This window comes from Ptychodera flava, chromosome 9 (assembly GCF_041260155.1).
Source record: "Ptychodera flava strain L36383 chromosome 9, AS_Pfla_20210202, whole genome shotgun sequence".
NCBI lineage: Eukaryota > Metazoa > Hemichordata > Enteropneusta > Ptychoderidae > Ptychodera > Ptychodera flava.
In genome coordinates, this window is record NC_091936.1 from 27,392,036 (window position 1) to 27,408,934 (window position 16,899).

Below are 16,899 nucleotides of genomic sequence, written 5' to 3' on the forward strand. Positions count from 1 at the left end.
TCTAAGTTATTGAACCTAGAGAAAGACATTGTTGGTATGTTGGAATTTCTGATAAAGTTTCAACGACGACATTTACGTCTATAAAGGAATATACTTCATGCCTTAATCTCATTTTTTTCTAAAACCGTTCTTCAGGAAATTGCAATAACATGAGCGACATCTTTGAGTACATGTGATGTCGTCCTTACGTTACAATCTTCTGTATCAACTTAATCTAAATGAGGTAACTGCTCTGTACATCAGGTCGAAAAATGTCGACATGGAAGTTAAATATTCAACATCAAAGTATTTCGTGTGTTCTTTCTCTCGAGTTTAAAATTGCCATGCAGTTTCAAGATATTTAAGAGGTCTGGTCAGTTAACACTTTAAGTCTCACAGCAGTAAGACAACGTTAATTTGCAAGTAGACAGCCAGTTGCATGCCTATAAATAAAGTTTGTTTGTTTGTTTGTTAGTAATTGAATATGTTTTCTTGGTAACGGTAAAGGGCGGTTACAGAAATTGTCAGGCACGTGTAACAGTACAGTTCTCAGTTATCAAATATCGTTGGTAGCACTTTGAGCTATTTACAACAACATGTCTCTAACTTGTCTTTTTCCCGTGCAATTTCGTACTCTGGGTGGTAATTGTGTTTAACTTGTAGCAAATACAGAGTATATGTTTCTAGTTATACATTTTCATTGCATAAATATATCGTTTTGCCACAAGTATGAGATAATTGTAAATAACTGGGACACCTCACAACCAGTAAGAGAGGTTCTTTGCCAAATTTGTAAACCCGTCCAAGAAAGTGGAGAATTGGGCTAGGAGGTCATTCCAGGAATGATGACCATTTTCTTTGAGAATATTTGCAAAAAAGCTAAATGGTATAGAAAGTGTAACTTATACTTTACTTTCTATCTACTGGACAAAATACCATTCAAAACTACTTGTATTTTGGGAACGTTGGTATTATAACAATCGAAAAGTGCCATTTAGGTCCATTTGTTCAAACCCTTTGTTTATCCAGTGCTTCATTCTTCATATTGACACCAAGGTCAAAGTGCTTTTTTCTTGTAGCTATACTTCCTTGTTTTCGTTTGAAGAGAAGAATCGCCCCATCACATGGTACAGTCGATAATTTGTAGGAGGCATGTATTATCAAACTTGCCTCGTTTTATCAAGTACCCTTGGTCGAGCATTGAGACATTCAATTATTCTGAAGTTTAGCGGCAAGACTATATAACTCTGCATATATCTACACTTTAAACATCCCGTGATGAATATAAAGATACGGGCAATCGATCGATATTACTGTTTCACTTCAAGAATGTTATTTTCAAAAAATAACAGGTAACAACTGTCATAAGGTTTTGATCCATGCACTGCTCTATTGCACTGCCTTTCTTTTTTCAAAGTATTTTACATAGTGGGCCCATCCACACCATTCAATACAAAATACAAAATCAGGTCAGTGTTGGCAAACGTGATGTAAGAATGGAATAAAAGCCATACATGCAACAAATATCACCATGCTTTGTATTTAATGAAATATAGTTTATTATTGTTTCATATTATATTTTTTGTCTTCACATGATATAATTATCTTCTAAAACCCTTGTATTCAGGAATACATGAGGTATGTGGTTGGACCGAGAGAGGGTGGCTGTTTGCATGACGTCAGGTCCAGGTCCAGTACCTTTATACCCGGTCAAGTGATTTTGTTAGTCTCCCTTTAATCAAACGTTCTTCTGTTGTAGTGCTGAAACAGAAGTTCATCCAACTATGTAGTTGTATGTTGGTATTACTCGAAAATTGTCTTTTTATGATTCTTTCTCGAGGAATAAACATTGCCTGTTAGCTTAAGTTGTTTTCACCTGTTTACGGTCACTAAGTAGAACTCTGTCATGTTATTTGTTAATGATTACATTAGCCAACCTTTTCTATTTATTTCCGAATTTTGAACGCTAAAATCGATAAATTCACTAATTTATGAAAATATTCGACATAATATGACGATTTGGAGACAATTCTGGTTTTCCTTCGAACGTTAAAAATAGTCCCTACGTTGTGACACTGTAAATTGAACTTGTGCGTCGCAGCGCGCGCACTTCCTATTAACCAATTGAGAGCCAAGGTCAATTTTTGTCACCCTTATAAAATGTATATATAAGTCAATTTTTGTCAGTTTTTTGCCAAAACTTTGATAAAAACCGTGGCCAATGATATGTTGTGTTCATTTGGTCCAAAATTATCAGAAAAATTACAGGAAAGCTCATAAAAATTGGTACAATGTTGCACTGAAATTTTGGTGGAATAGAATACAACACTCAAAGGGTTAATTATTGATGGTGTAGCATGCTATGTGACCCGTCAGCATTTTATACCGATTGCACGAGTCAAATCAACGGCAAGTAAAGTCGAGAACTGGTTTCTGCCAAATTTTCAAGGGTTTGATATGTGGCAGACCATAGGTTAAATCATAACCTTAGATTATTATGTGTACAGAACTTAAGTATAAAATGAACCTCCTTTGAAAAGGGTTATATTCAAGGCTCAATCACATGATAATATGATAAAACCAGGTGTCAGAGACTCGTGAATAGTTATATGATATAAAGAGTATAAAATCCGAAAAATCACTTCCAGATAGTGGCTGAAAAGAAAACAACAAGCGCAATAAATGGCATCTCAGAATGTTACACTGATATCATATGCAGTGTCTCGAAAGCTCTTGATCTATTTCTTAACAGCCAATCAGAGAGAGTAGCCCTACTACTGATCAACCATTATATTCTGACTGGTGACACATCGCCAGGGAATGTTCTGTCATGCAAGAATCGACAGGCAAGTTGGTGGCATTTCTCCGCCGCCTCATTCTAAAAGCTGATTTTACGTACTTTGCTCGGAATACGAGTTAACAATGTTCATATTTTCATTCCTTAGTAACAGTAAGCTATATTCGTAAACGAACTGACAAGGGTCACATCATGAAACATCGGGTTCATATCAACTATGTAGTCATCCCTTTGTAATCAAAGCTGTTGGCAATTTAACGAGCACAAAACAAATACCATGTAAAATGACAACGAAAGAATGCTCTTGATGAGAAAACAAGGACATTGGATTCAGTAGATTTTCGATCGGATTCGAACTCACAACGTACGGCACCCAGTCACCTAGCGAAGACATTACATCAACACCCCTTGGCCAAATCCTCGCCGTTAACCCTTTCAAGCCTGGCTTTCCGGTAACTTACCAGAATTACCCCTATATATAGGGTTTAGGACTGAAAGGGTTTTTAAAAAAAGATTGGTCCAATAACCGGGCTCAGTAATAGCTATTTAAAGTTAAGATATTATTCGATGATACATCCTCCTGATATCAGCTACCTAGTCAATTTTTTATGAATCACGTGATCCATTTATCATCAAGCGGTCAAATGAAACAGTAATCATCTGCTTGTTACCATGGAAGACAAATAGAGTATAAGAATAGCTGTATATACCAGGGAAACATTTTCCGAAGTGGGCAAAACAAGGACTCGGTGAAGGTGAGTACAACTATATTTTATATGCCCATGCTTTAATTTTCCTGCCAGGTAAGATTTATTCTTAAATAATCCTTGAAACTTCTTGTCTTGCATCTCGAAAACATTAAAGCATGCTTCAGTGTTGATCTGATTAACTGCTCCATCGAGCATAATTTTGAAAAACATCAGTGGCCTCTATACATCGCAACTGTTTTTCAATACTCATTTATCATGGTCGATAACGTTATTAAGAAGTGACGTTCGCCCCCATGTACCTCGCCAAACACTAACGCATGATTTTTCCTGTGGGAATCGTTTGAGATTAGGTTACAAGACAATCCCTCAGTGTTGATCCGTATTTTGCTTTTTGAAGTATAGTCACAACCTTATATATATTATACATTAAACGAGAAAGAGACAGTGAACTTCACAAGGTGTATTGTCTCAGCAATGCCTCAACTACCTTTTTACTACAGGGAGATCGAGTGCGATCGCGTAGAGGATCTTATGGTATTGTCCCCGCCCCTGTAGTTCTCGTGAAAAAAGGATTGTTTGGTGAGAACACAAGGACTTACGATATTATTTGATAAACAAATCCGGTCGATATCACTTACTAAGTCAATGTTGTGTGAATTACAGTTTGAATAATATAATATGATTGCCTAAGTCACTGGACGAAAGTCCTTCATGAAAGTCAGTATTCATGACCGAGGGAGCTAACAGTATAATAAACACGATTGGAACTAATCTGGGATAATTGGATGCTGAAGTAATGTCTTTAAAATCTGCAAATGTAAACGTATCTGCTTTTCTTTGTACGTTACACACTTGTTTTTATGAGTAATTAGTAATGTTGAGACATTCAGCTATAGGGCACCTAACATTTTTAAGAAATTTAAAAAATATGAAGATCAAATTATCCCAAATTAGTTCCAATCGTGTTAGTATAAAAATAAAATGGTTGTCATACTTCAAAATTGATACACAAGCTGTAAAATACTGGTTGACAGCTAGGAAAATTGGACTTGTTCGTCATCATTCAGAAGGAAGTTTAAGTAACTATTTGTTATAAAAAAGGTTTACAGCATTTAAATATTGACAGTAATGATAGACTTTAGGTCAAATGTTGCATGTTTGCCGCATAGCAGGAGAACACTTAGACTCTCCACAGTCGCTGTGCCTTGTTTTGTGCGCGCCAAAGTTGGGCCTGCATTCGAAGGCTACGCTGTGCAGCTGTGAGCACGCGCTGCCAGACACAGCGACTGTCGGTTCTTGCAAGTATATGAATATTCATAAGGGTAGTGACGTCAAAAGAAACACCTATCTAACGGGGCGGAGAGAATATATACTAGTAGCTGGTAGACCAATATACGCGGTATGTTCTTATTTTTCATTTTTAATTTCATTTGGCTATGCTACTTGTCATTTTTGTTTTGATTAACGGGTGTGTGGAGTTCTATAAAGTACCCAGATCAGGCAGAAATCCGACCGGTCGCTTGCAAGAACGTCCAGACCCTGGGATTCGCGTCGCGTCTCTGAAGGGCGCGCGCGTGCAACTGACTGACACTGGGAAGAACGCGAATCGCAGGGTCTCTGCCAGACTAGAGAACACTGTGCGTACAGCTGCAAACAAATTGATAATGAATTTACAAGCGATCAAACAGGCATCGAACTACCCAAGGGAGATCAAGAAAATGCCATACTAATGTATTACACGATTGATTAAGCTTATGTGTCTTACGATGGTTACACTAAAGATTGTGTTTGTTTCAAGCAATTATAGGTTTGGTACTTTGTTACCAAATTTACCTTTTTTTTGTCTTTCACATTAATTACTTTACGGCAACATTTGCAGTAATTAACAAAGTAAACATTTTTAGTGTAACCATCGTAACACTATCGATTTGTTTGACAGGCTCTAGACTATTGTGTCTGACCGCGATCAATAGTAACGATGAGCGTGCCCTTATCCAATGACCCATGCTCTTTATCTTTTGAGAGCAAAGTCTACACCGGCTCTTTGCCCATGCATTTTCCACTGTTTCGTTCCGGATTACAATCACAACCAGCTTCTGAGTGTCTGTCCTTCTACATGTAAGAACAGAACGTGCCGTGCTATAAAAAGAATCATAAGGAGCACATCGTCCTGTAAACTGTCACTAGACCCATCCCCACCCCCACCCCGAGAGGCCGGAGTTTATCCCATACACTTTGCCCATAAACTCACCTCAAGAGTGTCTGTCGACAAGGGATATTAATTTATTGTGTATGTTATTAACATTGTAATGTTATTGTTACGCTTAATTACAGTTGTAACTCGATGCTCTTATCATACGAAATGTTTGTTTCATATATGTATATTTCATGTCGGTATTTAAATTCAATATTATGATATAATTGCAATAAATCTAATTAAGCGTAATGATAACCTATCGTATATCCATGCCCATGTCGCTCTATCCTTGTGACATTTTACAGTAAACGTTGAGATATGCACGATAAACGTCATCAGTTTTGGAGTGTTCCCGAACGACATTTGCAATTTCAAACAAAGTAAACAAATAAATTGGCTGCCATTCTTTGCCTGCTATGCAATGTTAAATTGTAATTATTTTGCAAAAAAATGTCAATTTTTTCCCAATCTTATGAGAAATATTGGTCGAACATTTGTCACCTTGGTCACTTCTTGATATTTTTACCAAAAATTCTACCTTATTTGATTCAGTGGCGTCAAAAAGATATGTGCATCATCAGAATCATTAGATACTTGCAAATTGAATTTTGGCTAAACATTGTCACGTTTGGTCAAAAGAGGACCACTTTTGTTCACAAAATTGATAAAAGTTCAATATTTATTACTCACTTTTATTAGTAAACAATGAATTATATTATATTATTATATTATGTTGTTTAGTTTCCCTATACGGGCATCTCCCGAATGTCTGGATGCCAATTTTCCCCCTGCCATGATAAAGTAGTACTTCTTTTGTCCAGGCATATTTTCACCTTTCGTAAAATTTAAGTTGGAAATGATTATATTTCAGATTTGAATAAAGTATTGACCAAGACAATTACATGTCAACATGAGGTAAGGATAGTTTAGTCTACTCTAGCTCTTGGTAAAAACTCTGCTCAGAGTCAGATTAGTTTTCGGTGTGACCTTGAATAATCAAAGAATTCATGTAGGGAGGTCACAGGTCATGGCGTGTGAGTAGGAACTAGAGTCACGTCGCTGCCAAAGCTGTTTCACTTTTCTTCGATGTAATCCCCGTATTTCGTGTTTTAAGTCAACTGAAAGGTTTCGGTAAAGTGCAGCGAATCAGCAGATGCAAATTTCATGAGAAGATGGCAACAGGAACTCGAAAAGCAGGGGCGAGAAAGCATGGTGCTGTGACGGAGGAAATTTCCACGTACTTTCAAGATGGCGAAAGCAGACAACAGTTACGTAACATCAATAGGGACGAAAGTAACAACCTGTCACCAGCAGTCTTGAAAAATGTTGTTAAAGAGTGCCTGAAAGACTTAGAGGAAAAGGTTGGTACCATTTCTGATAGAGTTTCAACGGTTATAGCCGAACAGAGAAAGCTAGGCCAAAGAATGGAAGAGATAGAAACGAGATATCTCGAACTTGACAAAGCGATGCAATACGCTGATGACGACATGGAAAGACTGAAATCACAAAATGACGGGCTGCATCAGGAAATAGCGAGACTAAAAGCAGAGCTTCAAGAGTCCTCCAAAAGAACTGAAGCGGTCGAATCTGCCTCTTTGAATTTAGAGCGGTATTCACGCAATTACAATCTGCGAATAGGAGGAATACCTGAACATGAAAATGAAGATTGTGTAGACATTGTTCGTAAACTCGCAACTGAGAAATTCAAGATGGCCGACATACTGATAGACAATGCCCACCGGACGGCGAGCAGAAATAGGAGCGGAGAAAAGGATTCGAACAGAAGACCACCACATATCATAGTCAAGCTACCATTGCGGACTCAAAGAAGCATCATTCTGAGCAACTGGCGTACAGCCTTAAAAGACACAGACATCTTTATCAAGACGGACTTGTGCCCAGCTGATTACAAGGTAAAACAAAGTCTTCGAACAGTCATGGACAGAGCCTACAAGGAAAAGAAAAAAGTGAGATTTGTCAACGGTCAACTGTACATTAATCAGCAAAGATATATTCCACCCCGGGACAGTACTCCTACAGATTAATCAGCAACCGCCTGTATGAAGCCGCTCTTCACGAACCATATGTCGGACAATTCGTTTCTGCAAATTGGCAATCAAGTTTTTTTCTCTGCCGAATCATTCTTAGTGGATTACAGAAAGTATCCTTTCTTGTGTCATATTTCCTTTTGTCAGCTTTGGCAAGTGCAGGGCTAAGTTTTCCCTTGGCAGTTTTTGTGTATTTTCTTCTCTTGTTTATTTTTGACTTTCTGTACTGGCAGATTATGTTTTGTCAAGCCATGGCTCTTTTTTGGCCTCCCTCCTGCCGATTGTGCCTTTTTCGGGTTTTGTGGGGGGCTGAAGTCGTTGTAGACTTCAGTTTTTCGATTGTTTTCCGTTTTCTCTTTTTTTCGTTCTGTTCAGGAGCACTTTTTCAAATTGTTCAGGTTAAGGTTGAGTGTCTTCTTTTTCTTCTTAATTAAATGACAGAAAATTTTAAAATTATTTCGGTTAATGCACGAGGCATCGGTTGTTACAAGAAAAGGAAAGGTTTCTTTCAGTGGTTAAAGAAAACCAAGAGCAATGTAATTTTTTTACAAGAAACTCACAGTGTTTCTAAAGATGAGCTCATTTGGCCCACCCAAATGTCTGGTCATTATATTTTTTCCCATGGCACTTCAAATAGCAAAGGTGTCGTTGTAATTTTTAGAAATCTTGATTTCAAGATCAATAAGATAAAAAGAGATGAAAATGGTAGAATGATTCTTATCTCAGCAGATATTCATGACAAACCTTACATTTTTATCAATTTTTATGCACCAAATACTGAGAGAGAACACGTTGTAAATCTTCAGTGTCTCAGTGATATGATGATTGATTTGGAAATTGAACCAGAGAGAGAGATTATTTGGGGAGGGGATTACAACATGACTTTTGATATCAGTTTGGACAGAATGGGTGGCAACCCATCTGTCTGGAAGAAATCTTAAATGCTTTGTCTGATATTTGCTCCAAAATGGACCTCATCGACATTTGGAGAGTTCGGAACCCGCTTACCAAACGTTTCACCTGGCGGAGACTCCGACCAGAGTTGATTCAAAGCCGTATTGATTACTTCCTTACCAGTAGCTCTATTCAGCAAGCTGTTATTGATGCTGATGTTGTGTGTCTTGTGTTTACTCAGATCACTCTGCAATTACACTTTGTATTGGAGATAGTCGTAATAAATTGGGCCCTTCTTATTGGAAATTAAACAACAGTTTCCTGATAGAAGATGATTACAATAACTATATTTACGGTAACTTCAATTCCTGGGTTAATGAATGTACTAGTGAGGATTCTATACAAATGTGGGAGTTCCTGAAGTATAAAATTAAGGAGGCCTCTATCAGTTATGGCAAAAAGAAAGCTAGGGAGAGAAAAGATAGTATTAAGAGTTTAGAAACTCAGCTCAACAACCTTGAAGCTATGTTAGCCTCTAATCCCTGTGAGCGTACTAAAGGTCAAATTGAAGTTACTCGTAAAGAATTGCAGAGTGAACTGGATTATATAACTGAAGGAAGTATCATTAGGTCTAGATCAAACTGGTACGAATTAGGGGAAAAGAACACCAAGTACTTCCTTGGCCTTGAGAAAGCAAACGCCAAAAAATCTCATATCACCCAAATCATTGACAAGGATGGTTTAATAGAAAACATATTACATGTAATTACTTTATTCCTCCTAAATGTAAATTGTATTTTTCTCAATTTTTCGATATAAGTGAAGAGGAGTGGAGTGCATTCTTTGAACTTCCTTTTAAAGTAACTAAGGAAACTAAACTGCAGGAGTTTCAGTGGAAGATTTCCCATAACATCATTTACACTAATTTTGTTCTTTTTCGTATGGATCCTCCAAGAGTAAATAGCAATCAGTGTACTTTCTGTAAAAAATTTGATGAAACAATCGTTCATCTTTTTGTGGAATGTGAATTTTCACAGAGTATTTGGAATAGCTTTTTGTTAAACTGGGGAAAATCTGTCAACGCACCATCTGCTATGTCAATTAAACAGATCTTGCTGGGTGATATGTCCTTTAGTATCCTTTTAAACCATTTAATAATAATTACAAAAAAGACAATTTATGACTGTAAACTTAAAAACAAAATCCCCACTTTTGAGATTGTTAAGGCGAATGTTAAAATTGCAAAAAAGATTGAATTTTATATAGCTAAGAGAAACCATTGTACAAGAAGAGCTTTGTCGAAATGGCAAAACATAGAGTTTTGAGAAAGTTTCATTTTTTCATCGACAACTTATGTCTCTGCTCAGCCTTGTGTGTCATGCTGCTTTTTGGTGTTTTGACGAAATCTTGTTTGTTTCTGTCCTACTTCCTGTCAACCTTGCATTGAACTGAACAGACCTGAAATGTAAGATTAAGCTTTGTATTCCTTTTGAGTCTCCTGACAAATAAAAATCTATTAAATATAAAAAAAAAAAAAAAAAAAAGAATTCATGTAAATGATGTCACTTCAAAGAAAATTGGAGAAACTAAACTTTATTAACACCTAGCACTTTTTGGCTTATTTACATAGTAACTTTACAACAAGTTTAAATACAGAAATACCATAGATGTAGAATACCACATTTTACAACCATTTTCAGTAATAGAGCGCGAAGCCACCGCAGGGAACTGCAATAAAACTGCTCACACTAATTAGTTTCAGCTGTAGCCAGCTGGCAAAGTCGACAACATTGTATGTCCCATGCAGACAGTTTGTCTGGGGAAGTTGAAATAAAAAAGATTTGTACATGGACCAGTGCATGGTAATGTTACATTGTATCTTAATCTTGAACACAGGGTGCCAACCGTAAACTCTCATTTACAACCCGAGCCTCAGACAGAGCTAGTTTTGCCTTTGTACAAGCAGATTTTTTGTCTGTATCAAGTAGCCTTGTTCAACACCAAAGTGGCCACGGCTACAGCTGAAACTAATTAGTGTTAGCAGTTTTATTGCAGTTCACTGCAGTGGCTTCGCGCTCTATTACTGAAAATGGTTGTATTTTGAACCTGCAGATGTAAGATTGCAATTTACGATGGTAGCTGCTATTAATAATCCGTTTCGGTTCCTAGATCACTGAAGTTCACCATAGTGATGCTAACTATTTTTGGACTATGTGTCGGTGAACATCCTTCTTCTCTGATTTTAAAGGGTAAGCTTTTATTTATCAAATGATTTTAAAGGGTAAGCTTTTATTTATCAAATAAATCTTTTTGTACATTTTCACAAAATTTACACGATTGAAAAAAGATTATAATGGATTCAGACTACCAACATGGATAAGCCTCTAACATCTAATGGTTCTGCCTGTTGCCTAAGAGCACTTGGCATCATTGTCGAAACATGAGCTCTACTTTCAGGGTCTGTCGTTGTTTACACTCTTGGATGATTTATGTCTAAAAACTGACAGAAAGTCTATAAAACCCAAAAATCTAGGAAGATAGGCAGTTTAAAACTGGATATTTAGTCCTGCAATTTTTTTAATGGAATTATACATGAGGCATCTGTTAAAAAATATTACTTTCAGTAATCTTATATCATAGTATTTTCAATGTACACAGCAGTTTCAACAACTTTGGTCTAGTTAATCCAGAGATGCATCCCTATGCAGAGATATATCCCCATGCAAATGCTAGTGCTATTATCGTAAAACTTCTACTTGACCTAGAAACTTTCCATATGGTTCTTTTATTACCATCTGCAGTGTCATGCTGATAATATCATATTTCCGAAGAAACAGTTATGCAAATTAGTACTAATTATGCAAGTCACACCTATGAAAAACTAGTAAGGTCTTACCATTTTCAAACAGAATCTATGTACCAATTTGATTTTGATCTGATGATTCGTTCTTGCGATATCACGTCTCCAGATGGACAGACACATTGACTGACATTTCCTCGACATTAGCTCAGTGCGTGAACATGGTAGCTAAAGAACGAAAGGCACATTTGCAATCGTGTCATTCAGTTCGTACTTTTCAGCAAAAGCTCAGCCACGCATTGACCAATTCAGCACAAAGCTTTTTGTCTTGGCACGTTACTTAGCTCGGCATTATTTACTTCAATTTGCATATTGAGAACTGCTTTTCATAATATGCAAAACAAATGGTGTCGACATGTGACAGCAGTAGTGTGTTGATGACTAAATGATATGTAGGGCGCAAGCACAGTTCTGTGATATCTTTAACAAGCGGGCTGCTGAACGTTGACACTTTTGCACGTAAGGAATGTTTTGACGTTATAAAGAAAGGGGACGTATTTCAAATTAACACGTATCAGGGCGTGATAATTCTCGGTAACACCAACATACGTCTTCACAGTTCCTCCGAACAAAAAGGTCAAAGAGCTCAATCACATTCACAAAAAAAATGAGTCGATAGTCATCCATGAATATCAGTTGAGTTATATTTTTGTACTATGAGGACAAGGATGTCGTCAGTCGTGTTTAAAAGTGTGTCAATAGTTTTTATGTGTTGCAATTAAGTTTTTGACATTGTCTTGCCTTGTATGAGTATTGGTAAGGTTTGTATGGTATCAAAATGAACAATCATGGTTGTTAAAATGCACTCGGTCCCTAATGGTTAACAATTTAGCACGCCGCAAAGCTTAAATCTCACAATTTTGTTTCATATCCAAAACCAATGAAATTATCCGCTCAAAAATTTATAAAACAAAAAGAAAAGGAAGAAATATTCGAACAACCATTTACAACCATTATATCCTACAGGAGTAATGCCGTTTCTCATTTACACCCGTGGCCACTTCACTGTTGATTAAGCCATGTCTATGATTAAGCACTCAGAAATTCTGTTTGCTCAAACGGCAAAACCAGCTCTATCTGGGGTTGTAAATTAAATGAGAGTTTACGATTGGCACCCTGTGTTCAATATTGAGATATAATGTAACATTACCATGCACTGGTCCATAGGGGAAAGAAATCAGTCCCCTGGGGTGGGGAGGGAGGGTTTTTTGTGCAACGGTTTACCTTATTTGATTTTATTAATTTTGACTGTGATATTTCAAATAAAGAATTCAACTCCACGCCGTCTGACTGTTTTCTTTATTGCTACAAGTAATTTTATTAATTTTGACTGTGATATTTCAAATAAAGATTTCAACTCCACACCGTCTGACAGCTTTATATATTACCGACAAGTCCTTATCTCCTCTCCAACTTGTGTATACACCACTGTAATTGCTCCGAAAACATTGCCAACTTGCTAATCCGCTGTCCGTATCAGCGGATTAGGTGATTGAGTCAACACCACAGCCGTCCCACACGCATTAAAATAAGGATTTTTACTACGTGTGTGCAATGTTTTCGGAGCAATTACAGTGGTGTATACACAAGTTGGAGAGGAGATAAGGACTTGTCGGTAATATATAAAGCAGTCAGACGGTGTAGAGTTGAAATCTTTATTTGAAATATCACAATCAAAATTAATAAAATCAAATAAGGTAAACCGGCGTTGCACAAAAACACCCTCCTCCCCACCCCAGGGTCCTTTCATCTGTTCCCTGTGACTGGTCCAGTCTTGTTCAGACAACTTTTCCTATCTATACCATAATCAAAGGAAAAACTAGTGTCATTGCAACTTATAAACTATCGTCTACAGACCAAATATGAATTTCCTTGTATGTATTTTTACCTTAAGCCTGCCGCACACGAGTGTAAAATGGCTGAACAAACAGCCTCGAATGAAATCTCTGTGACAGTATCTTGTTTTAGTTTTATGAAAATCAGTGCAGTTGATTTCAATTTCCCGTGACACACAGTCTGCATGGGAGATACAAGTTTGCGTGACTCTATAGCAGTGATCTCATAAAAATCATAAGAGATTGTTGCTGCGATAAAGTAATTATCGCGTAGTGGCTTTCATGAATGAAGTGATATCTTGTGTCTCAATTTTTAACACTGGGTGCCAATCATTAGCTCTCATTTACAACCCTTGGCAGGTTCTGTTTTTTCTTTATACAAGCAGAATTTCTGACTGTATCAAGTAAGCTTAATCAACAGTAAAGTGGCCGCGGGTGTAATAAAAAGCGTATCTGAAATGAGTGAATTTTCTTCTGTTTTATACCTTTCTTTAATATAGGTGTCAAAGCAATTTCTGGGAAAATTAAGAAGCAATTTATAGACAAAGTAGAGGTTGAAAATGGACTGAAGAATGTAGGTACCTTTAACATAAATATCGGCAACATAAATATCAATGAAGGCCCGGTCGGAAAAACGTTAAAGCCACATGCCTATTTCACCAACGCCAATGAATATGAAGATGCATCAGAAGTATCAGACGAGTATAAAGCGTCCGTCAAGAACCCCACTACTGTAGCCCCAGGCTCAGAAGGTGCCGTCGCAGTGACTGTTTTCTTCGACAGAAAAGTGTGCAAGAACACGGCTTTTCGGTATATATGCATCGTTTACAAAGTCCGTGGCGAGCAGGCAACGTCCAATGATAATGATGCCTGCACTCCATTTGATTGCCATCAGTGTGCTCCAGGTGCAGGTAATAGAGTACTATATTTACGTTATTTCTCTACAGGCTGAAGTTGCACATTTCTTTGAGTAAAAACAGTCCTATGATTACCATGTCTAAAATAAATACACGAGTTGGCTGTAATGATGTTCAATCGGTTTGCACACTGTTTGATTATTTCACCGAAGTGACGAATGGTGGTTCTTGCTATCAGTTGTCAATGAATATGTCTACCAAACTGTATCCACAGCGAAGGAAGCCTTAGATATTGTATTAAAATGTTATAGGGAGAGGTCCTCAAACAACAACTTGCAATGCATCTGGTTAAATCTGTCTACTCTGTTGCAGTTCTTCTACCGCGCGCGTGTGTGTTCATAGGATGAGTATCTGGCAATGCCTGTTCATTGACAAAAATCATATCACCAGTCGCCTAGGGAGTCCCATGGGAAAATGAAGTTAAAGGAATTATATCATTTCATTTGTTTTTTTTCTCTCCTGGGTTTTCTTAATTATTTGCAGTTAATCCCGTCGTTCTAAGGTTAAATTTCCTGACTGACTTTCTGTCGGAAAAGGTTTCAATATTCATATATTGCAGCCACCATTTGCTTTGTTTTTTTTTCTGTTTTTGTTTTCCATATCAGATGGTTACTGTTTCGTCTGACCGCTACTCCCTTGTTCTAACTGGTCAGGTAATACAAGATGCTAACCAAAGAGATGAAAATACACCATTGTGAAGACTTGTATATGTATAGAATTTGTTGCCGCCGCTGCCGCCGATATCCAAGCCTCGTCGTTTTAAATCAATATAAAGGGATATGAGTAGTTTGTATTTGTGATTGGATTTTAAATATTTAATAATGTTATGTTTTAAGGCATATTAGCATGTGACGGTGGTTTATTATAACGAGCACTTTCCGTTTGCTTGTTTTGACTGCTCATGCGTAGAATGAAAGCCGATCTTGTGTAATTTTCTTAACGTTTGTTGACCGTTAGTGTCGCGGTCTAAAAGCGAGAATGGTTGAAATTAAGCAGTTGGACGACACAATACAACGTATTATGTGCTTTTCTCTCTTAATTCGCATTGCCCGGATATTATAACCGATGTTTCTTGTATTGTGGTATATGCGTAATCATTCGATGTCTCTCAATAATGTTAACAGTAAAACAAATGTGGCAAAATAGACCTATTAAAGAATCGAGTTTTCACTTCGGTAGTGGCACTATCAGGGAAAATGGGTACCACTGCTTGTTCCATGAAAACAAGAGAAGGGGAACTTTCCCAAAGGTTGGTAGGTAAAAAGATTAGAATGTACCTTACATATCTGGTAAATAACTCTTTGATGTCCAGTTATGCCAATACTGAATTGAAATTAGATTGCTTCAAGAAATGACACCATCATGCACGTGAGAACAAATTCTTTTTTCAATAGTTGTCACGTTGCTTCAGATAGTGAGGGTAAACTGGTACACACAACAACGAAAATAGACTACATATTGGTTTAAAACAATTTCAGTGCTCTGTACAACATTGACATGGCTCATGCGGTAGTTGTATTTCGAAATTATTGCTTTCGCTCTTAGATTTTGTGAAAATAGGCATTTGATGGCTTATTTTTCTACCATATTTTTGAAAATAAGGGTGTCTTTTATGTTGAAAATTGTTGGATAAGAAGTGTTATGAAATTTTGCGGAACAAACATGGGTACCCAGCCATCAAGTGAGTGCCACAGCCGGGCTTTTCACAAATAAGAAGAAACGCAGGTTTGCTTAAAATATATCGCCATAGGTTGCGAGATTTATGCTGCAGACATTGTATGAGTTTACATGAACATAATCATAATAACTGTATTGCTGGACAACGCATTCACGGAGTGCGATGAAGCAAACAAAAAACATTGCAAAGCGCAAGTGACACATACCAACAACTCTAGATGGTTGTAGAAGCCGGAATTAAGGAGGAGCATAGACAGTAGAGATACTACTGTCTATGGGGGTACATTTATCTAAGCACAATCGACCTTGTAAACCGCCGATCATACAACGATAGTCGACAAATCCATACTGTGACTGTAAGACAAATTCACACATTCCTCTTCCAATAAAACATAAACTGAACAGTTATATGGGTTTCGAAGATTATGATATAATTACTATCTATTCGTTACATAAGATAATTCCTCAATTGGCGCTTGCATCGCTTGATGTTGAATGCGTATATATTGGTGTAAAGCTCCTTTGTCCTCCATCTCGGTGGAAACTCCAGGATGTCGACGTAAGCAAACACTGCAGAGAACAGCGATACTGGCAAGCCGAGTCCTATGCCATTTCGTGTAGCATCATTACTGATCAACATTTCTACTAGCTCTAGCTGCAAACTTGTAGCCCTACGTTAAGGCGGTCCATGGTTTTTTAGGTATTTGGGACCTCTCTCACCTGTAGCACTACAATGCCAAAGGCCCGTTCGTTTCCTAAGTAAGCACGACATACAAGTAGCGTCATGACATGTGGCTGTGAAATCCCACATATTTACTGCATTTGATGGTACCGATAAATCACTACTGTAGACAAAACGCTATAAGCTTACTATACTAACCTTCTCGTTTATGGCATTTGGTATTTTAGAATACGACCCACAACAATTATGTACCGACTCCACACCAGTCAACACATACAGAAATCCTTACTTGACTGTAGTGTC

At 37.3% G+C, this 16,899-nt stretch overlaps 1 protein-coding gene across 2 annotated transcripts; it reads left to right on the forward strand.

Moving 5' to 3' along the window:
* Window positions 1-4,671: 4,671 nt before the first annotated feature.
* On the forward strand, window positions 4,672-16,690 carry LOC139139647 (uncharacterized). 2 transcript variants are annotated; one of them, XM_070708512.1, is made up of 5 exons: window positions 4,672-4,885; window positions 6,555-6,598; window positions 10,795-10,874; window positions 13,821-14,231; window positions 14,843-16,690. In XM_070708512.1, exons 2-5 carry the CDS (start codon window positions 6,594-6,596, stop codon window positions 14,860-14,862), a joined length of 516 nt encoding a protein of 171 aa, XP_070564613.1. In that variant the 5' UTR covers window positions 4,672-4,885; window positions 6,555-6,593; the 3' UTR covers window positions 14,863-16,690. The 2 variants fall into 2 exon arrangements, 1 of the variants encoding a protein (XP_070564613.1); XR_011553854.1 differs by lacking the exon at window positions 10,795-10,874.
* The last annotated feature ends 209 nt before the right edge of the window (window positions 16,691-16,899 follow it).

Bases quoted from the DNA above. Each gene is read 5' to 3' on its own strand.
- LOC139139647 (XM_070708512.1), top strand. The intron at 10,875-13,820 runs GTAAGCTTTTAT...TCTTTAATATAG, and splicing joins TTCTTCTCTGATTTTAAAGG to GTGTCAAAGCAATTTCTGGG. The intron at 14,232-14,842 runs GTAATAGAGTAC...TTTCCATATCAG, and splicing joins TCAGTGTGCTCCAGGTGCAG to ATGGTTACTGTTTCGTCTGA.